This window comes from Morone saxatilis, unplaced genomic scaffold, assembly GCF_004916995.1.
Source record: "Morone saxatilis isolate NCDOM2014 unplaced genomic scaffold, NCSU_SB_2.0 Contig4, whole genome shotgun sequence".
Classification (NCBI taxonomy): domain Eukaryota; kingdom Metazoa; phylum Chordata; class Actinopteri; family Moronidae; genus Morone; species Morone saxatilis.
In genome coordinates, this window is record NW_023339984.1 from 898,669 (window position 1) to 906,194 (window position 7,526).

Below are 7,526 nucleotides of genomic sequence, written 5' to 3' on the forward strand. Positions count from 1 at the left end.
ACATTGTTGTGGCACATTAGTAAAGCATTGAATGGAAATATCGAAAGGTGGCATTAGAAATCAATACACTGATTTTTCCAAATATACATTTTTTTTTCATTGGACATTTTAAGGGCCGTAAGAAAACACAGTAGGTCTATGTCTGAGCATTTGGTTCATTCCAGTAGGACATGTAAAGTAAATTCTCTAATCGAACAATGGCTAAGCACCATAGACCAGAAAAAACTGGATTTGTCAAAAAAGAAGCCTATTAAGTCTGTATGATTGTTAAAAATGAAAAAACTAACTCAATTGTTTAAAAACAATAACAGAATAATAATAACAGAATTCATTTTAGTTTTTTAACACATTATTTTTTAAAATTAATCTAAATTAATGTGTTAAATTTGACAGCATTTGACACCAAACTGACAGCTGTGACCCCATGCCCCCCCCTCGAGATCTGCCTCTGTGTATTAGTTGGATTGTAGTAGAAGTAGCAGTGGATAAAAGTGGACACATTTTTGAATAAGATCTTATTTAAAAGTCCAGTGTGTAACATTTAGGAGGATCTATTCTCAGAAATGGAATATAATATCCATAGGTGTGTTTTCATTTGTGTATAATCACCTGAAAATAAGAATCACTGGGTTTTCTTTACCTTAGAATGAGCTGTTTTTATCTGTCCATGTTTCTATAGTAGCCCCAGACAAACCAAACAGTAGCTCAAAATGTGTGTTCCGTGCGTTTGGCAGCCAACATAGTTTCTCCTTTCCCTCCCGTCAAGCGAGGAAGTTGCAATCTGCAACGTAACCACTAGATGCCACTAAATCCCACACACTGGTCCTTTAAAACCATTTTCAAGAGGTGTGGGACTTGAGAGGGGGGCCCAATGTCCAACAAAATAATACTTTCATTTCAATATACTTTGATTTTTTTTAATGTATTTTTTGCCTTTAATTGACAGCGACAGCTGAAGATAGACAGGAAAGGAGGGCAGAGAGAGGAAAGGACAGGCAGCAAAGGGCCGCTGCAGCAAGGGCTCAGCCTTGGTACATGGGGCACCAGCTCTACCAGGTGAGCTAGGGCGCCCCAACAATTTGAGAACTGAAATAATAGTAATAATATTAATGAATCATACAAAAAATATTAACACAAGTACTGTCTGGACCAAAGGAGACGAGTTTATGAAGCCACACCCAAAAAATAATAATATTTGAATTTAAATAGAATTAGATTACAACAAATAACACAAGGTAAGATAATTATGATTAGAGATGGTTTATCAGATAGCCAGTCAACATTTTAATTAATAATTGAAGGCATTTAGAAAGGACCAGTGTGGTATCTAGCGGTGTGATTGCAGATCGCAACTCCCTCGCATCACCCTCCTCTTCTGAACGCGAAGGAGAAGATACGGTGGCTGCGACATGTGCCAAAACGCGAACATTGCGGACTCCACCAGAACAGGACCCACTTTCTCTGTAGATATAAACAGCTCATTCTATGGTAACAAAAATAATTCTTATTTTATTATATTTATTATACATAATGAAAATATAGCCTACCTATGAAAGTTATATTCCATTTCTGACAATAGATCCTCCTAAATGTTACACATTGGACCTTTAAAGCCAACATTTGTGTGCTAGTGCTACGTTTCTTTGTCTATTGATAGCAAACTGAATATTTTGGGGGTTTTGGACATTGGTCAGACGAAACAAAAAATATAAATATGTCAGTTTGACCAAACAATTAATAATTGAATCAAGGAAATAATGGACAAATCACTCAATAATAAAGATAACTGTGTATAATAACGCTGGGTATTATATGATATAAACAATGCAAATCAGAATCAGAAGAAAGAGACAATATGTACAAATACATGAAATAATTAAATGAAATAAATGAATTAAGAAATACTTGATGTTATTTTAAAATGATATTATATCACATATTACACATTTTGTGCTGGGAATCCCATATATTAGGCTATATCCCATATATTATATTGTGCTGGGGATCCCATATATTATAGATGGGATCCCCAGCACAATTTCAGGAGCTGGAGCTCATGGGGGCCTGATTTACAGTGGACCCGCCTCGAGTTTTAACCGCTGCTCTGCCGAACCAAGCCGCTCTACGGCCGCATGATTTAGCGAAGAACAGCAGCTTTAGTGTTAGCAGCTTATCTGTATTAGCGCCTGCTGCTGCGCCGTTTGCCCCCCCGCCCCCCGGGGTGGGTGTGCATTGTCGACGCTGCTACTGTCTCTTTAAATTTACCCAGGAGCCCCTTAAGGAGCCCCAGGGGCCCCTAGTCCGGCTCCCCACCCTGAAGACAAGCAAGAGCCTTAAAATACATTACTGGAGGCCTGTCGCTGAGGCGCTTCTACAGGGCGTTCGGAGGAGCGGGCGGTGTTCGCGGGCGGATACGGGGGCTTCTCTGATTATATGAAAAGTTAACTTGGCTCCCGAGCGGGGCGCGTGGGGGGGTTGACATCGTAGAGGACGGGCTCCTCTGCCATGGGCTCGTTATAGAGCGCCTGCCAGATGCGTGTCGAACGGTGCCGAGCGGTGTGGACAGTTGAGTGACATGTCCCGCTTCAACGCTACGACACAGTGAGGGAAAGAAGGAGGGACGGTAGCCACGAGTGAAGCAGCGGCCAGGCCAGTGATGGAAGAGAAAGACACGGGGGGAAGCGAGCCCGTGGACCTCCGGTGTGCCGAGCAGGCTGAGCTGCTCTCATTAATAATAAGCGGGGAGGAGGAAGCGACGCAAGAGGAGAGTGACTTGGGAGGTAAAGAGAAAAACTAGTGTTGTTATTGTCGGTGTTTCCCACCGCAGTGTGGCTCTGCGTGGCTGTCAGAGCCACGGCCATTGTCAGGCAGCCAGTTAATCCGTGTCAGGGACAATGCCGTGGAGCAGCATGGCCCCTCCGTCTCTGTGGCTCCTATAAACAAAGGCTCAACAGCACGCAGGCAGGCGGAGCGACGCAGCTGCCACCTAGCGGGCAGCGGCGGAACAGCCCGCCTCAGACCTATGAATAAACAATAATAATATATGGATTATTGGAATAAATAAGCAATTACTTACTGTAATTCAGTCATTGTTGGGTACTTGATGTGAGCAAAGCAGCTTAATTTAGGGACTGAAGATTTAGAGAAAGAGAACCCAAATGGAGACAGATTTTTAGGCCCTTGTCTGGCTGTTTGCCTGCAGTGCACTGGGGGAAATGTATTTATTATTACATGAGTTCTACACAGGTTCAAAAACATTTTAGTATACCTTAACAGACGGAATAAGAAAACAAGTTTCCATAGTTGGATCCCTCTGAAACAAATGCACAAAAATACAGTTTTATCCAAGGTGCTATGTAGACGATTACAGACTGGAATTTATTTATTTATTATTTCATATGATATGCAGGGTTCCCACATGTCCTGGAAAACCTGGAAATGTAAAGACAAGTTTTCCAGTCATGGAAACAACTGGAAATGTGTTAAAATGACCAAATATACTGGAAGTAACCTATGTTGTCTTAAAAAAGTTAAATTCTCTGCCCCCTCTCAGATTGGCTACATAAACCCAAGTTCGTATTTTTTTGGAACCTGTAATGAACCCAAGAAACTTCATCATGAACCCACATTAAGGAGGAGGAAGTAAACTGGAAGTAATAGAACTGTGTGTTAATACTAGGCCTACCAGTAAATTGTATGATTGTGAGCAAGTGCTGTCCTGGGTTGTCAAGAAAAACTCCTGGAAGATGTCCTGGAAAATGATACACAGATCTGGATACAGATCCATCAACTTGAACACCAGTGAATCTTCCCAGATACAGGTCCTTTTTGTCCAGTCTCTTCATACTAGGGCTACACAAAAAAGAAAAGAACATCGCACATTGCAATTATTTTGACAAATATTGCGATATGGTTTCACGATTTGTGGGATTTTTGCAATCACAATTTCAATTTTCACAGATTTCGATAATATTGTCATTTATTGTGCAGCTCTGATTTATACCTTTTTATTATCAGAGAAATGTGCTGATTGTGTTGTTGAGAACATATATTTTCTACATGGATCTCCTCTTTTCATTAAATGCCTGTTTTTTAAAAAGCATTAAACACCAATGGTTAAAAAGTCGTTTTTGAGAAGAACACTTTAAATATTTTTTAAGGCCAGCTATTTTACTTGTAGTTGAGTAATATTTTAGTAATGGAACAGTACTTCTACTTGAGTACAGGTTTCAGTGCTGTTTCCGCCACTGTCAGTAACCCATATTACTGCAATTTCTGCTCACCCATCAGCCTACATACAGGTAATGTAATGTAATCTATATACCAATACTGTTTATTGGTCAGGCTCTAATTTATAGTAGGGATGAGCAGGTACACTGTTATCTGTATCTAATCAGCCAACTAAATGATCTGTATGATTCATACCTGTACTTGCAGTGGGCGGGGCCAGACATTGTTACTGATAATCAGAAGTTGCTATATTTTGTAGATAAATATATTGACAGAATTGCTTTAGAGCGATGTGTTAGAGAACTATAATCTTTTATGATAAGTTGCTATATGTACTGTATCAGGGTAGAAAATATGTAATATACTTGCACCTTATTGAGCGGATCAGACAGTTCCACATTAGATGCAGTGTCTTAGTCATTGTCATCACTAATTTTAACAAACAAAATAAGAATGTTTACATATACATTAGGCAGGGGTGGATCTAGAGGGGTGGCTAAAAAATGCCTGGCCACCCCAGTTTGGTGTCACATTTACCACTTTAATTTACATTCATTTAAGAAATAACATATTAAAAAACAGAAATGAATGTAATGATGTGTTATGGCCATATTTTAGACTCAGTGATAGACTTAAGTTCAAAGAACAATTTTTCAAACATTTCAAAATAAAACAATGTACTGATTTCTAATTCCACCTTTAGACATTTCTATGCCACAATAATGTTTTTGATTTCAAATATCTTTTCCAAGCAAATGTTGATATATGTGATTGTTTGTGAATAAATCAGCAGATATTTCTGCCACCCTCTAGACACCTCATGGTTCTCTAGATCTGCCGCTGACAGAAGCTAAGAAGTGATGCGCACTTCCAGTGTTGTGTTACTTAGTTTCAATCAGATGCACACAGAGACATTTACAGATTTTTAGACTGAAAAAGAAAAGTACTGTTTCAGATTGGTCCTCCATATTGTTTTGGAGTTGGTGTTGATAATAAATAGGATGGGTGGTCCCTAATCAGATATTTACATGCGTCTTTAAGATTTTAGTGGCTATAAATTGATCAGGATTGATCACTTTGTCTCTTGTTCCTGTCAGAGGAGGACGGCCTCGCCAATGGCCACGGTGAGGAGGAATCAGAGGCCGGCATGGTCACACCTGTCAGGTCTCCAGGCACCAGCTACTGGAGCATCACAGAGGGCCCGGACCACCCGCTCCTCCTCTCCCCAGCCCCTGGACCCTCCGGACGTAAACCCAGGGTCCAGAGGGCCTCGCGTCCCGGCCTGAGCCGCATCCCTGGCCGTGACCACCGTCGCTATTACCATGAGTACTGGCGCAGCGAGTACCTGATGGACTTTGACCCCCAGCGGCACGGGATGATCTGCATGGTGTGCGGCAGCTCGCTGGCCACCCTGAAGCTCAGCACCATCAAGAGGCACATCCGACAGAAGCACCCCGACTCCCTGCTGTGGAGCACCGCAGACAAGGAGGTCATCCGCTCGGGGTGGGAGAGCCACCTGAGCCTGGGGGGAGGTCAGAGGTCATACAGTTCTGCTGCTGGGCCCTCACCTAAGAAAGAAGAAGAGCAGCTGGACTCAGACCAGCATGCTGTCGGTGGGTAGGAGTATCTGAATCTCACACTTGGTGGCAGTATGAGTTCATGTCTTGGCTGGTGGTGTGTGAGAAGAGGATGATGTAATGATTTAGTGATGGTGTGTTGGAGTCTGGAAAGGGAAGGACTGTGCCTGGACTGTTCTCAGCTACTTTATGTTTCAGATTTAAAATGACATCGGTCAGGTTTTGATCAATCTTTTTCAAATTGAAATTATTATTAATATTTATTAATAATTATATTTTTTCACATGAAAGGCAAATATACTATAGCTTTTGAAATGACAAATTAAACAAAAAGCCAAAAATAGGTTATTATTTAGCTGTGTTCATGTGCTTTTGAGGAAATCTCTGACATCTGAGATTTCCAACTCGGCTGTAAAAAGGCACCGCTTTGACAGGCTCTTTTTGCTGGAAAAGAAAACCCAGGAGACAATAGGAAAACAAAAGTAATAATTATGGAGGCAGGAGTTTTGACTTTAGTCAAAAGTAGAGTTCACCCAAAAATACAAAGGTCAAGAGTCCAAGTCTCCCCTACACAGACCTATTGTCCTTCATTAAGGTATGACCTTACACCAACAATAAAGTAATATAAGTACAATTTAATCAGAATCAGAAATACTTTAATAATCCCAGGGGGAAATTATTTTTGTTACAAAACAAGTATAATTGTATATTGGGTGACTGCTGAATTATATTTTCTGTTACATATATTAATTATTATAATACTACTACTACTGAAAGTAGCAAAACATTTATTTTGTTTTACAATTGTTTAGGAACACGCACTAGCACGCTGTTCCACTGATTGTGGCTGAAAAGCACTAAGGAATGTAACAATGTGCTTGCAAAGGCAGGGGAGAAGAAGACAGCAGGCTAGCAAACATGGAATTTAAAGGTCCAGTGTGTAGGATTTAGTGGCATCTAGCAGTATAGTTGCTGATTGCAACAACTTCGCCTCACCCTCCTGTTCCAAGTGTGTAGGAGAAACTAGGGTTAACACTATGGCTATAAGCATGAAAATGAAGTGGTAAACAGTATTTTCAGAAACAAGGTTGTAGGTTTGATTTTCTACAGCCTAGTTGTTTCATAGCTTAGTTGCTCATTTCTTTATGTTTTGCATGTGTGTTTGCATGGGTTTTCTCCCTGCTTTCTCCCACCTCTCCTGCCATTACCGCTGAACAAGGCACTAGCTTCAGAGCTAGAGTTACTTTGATTACATCCTAAATGGTTAGGATACAGAGGATGGATTGTCCTACTAGGATGAATAAAACATCACACATAGTTGATTTTTTTTTTTATTGAAATGTGACAACAAAAATTCAGCACCCCCTGTGGTTGTAGATGTTCCCTTATCGATCCCACGTAGGAGAAATTCAAGTCAGACACAGCAGCATAGGGGAATGTAGTGCAAAGTACAATATAGAATCACAAAATAAGAATATTATCAGATATAATAAAAAATATAAGACTATATAGAAAAATATATATACTATATGCAATGTGCAATAAAATGTTGTGCAAAATATCTTAAGCATCGTAGAACTAAAAAAACAAACAACCAAACTGTACATGTGCATTTAAAGATAATAGTTAGTGCGTCGGAGGTTGTAAGTTAAAGCAGTCTTTATCTGCTGGGGTTTGAGGAACTGGGAGCTGTGGCATTGTGGAGTCTGATGGCAGATG

At 40.4% G+C, this 7,526-nt stretch overlaps 1 protein-coding gene across 1 annotated transcript in view; it reads left to right on the forward strand.

Annotated features, from left to right (window-relative positions):
- Window positions 1-2,280: 2,280 nt before the first annotated feature.
- si:dkey-106g10.7 (uncharacterized protein C11orf95 homolog) overlaps window positions 2,281-7,526 on the forward strand; it is a gene marked incomplete in the record, with an annotated part of 10,845 nt that continues 5,599 nt past the window's right edge. The window contains 2 exon segments of the mRNA XM_035675181.1: window positions 2,281-2,780; window positions 5,328-5,843. Coding sequence (XP_035531074.1) covers window positions 2,657-2,780; window positions 5,328-5,843 — 640 coding nt within the window.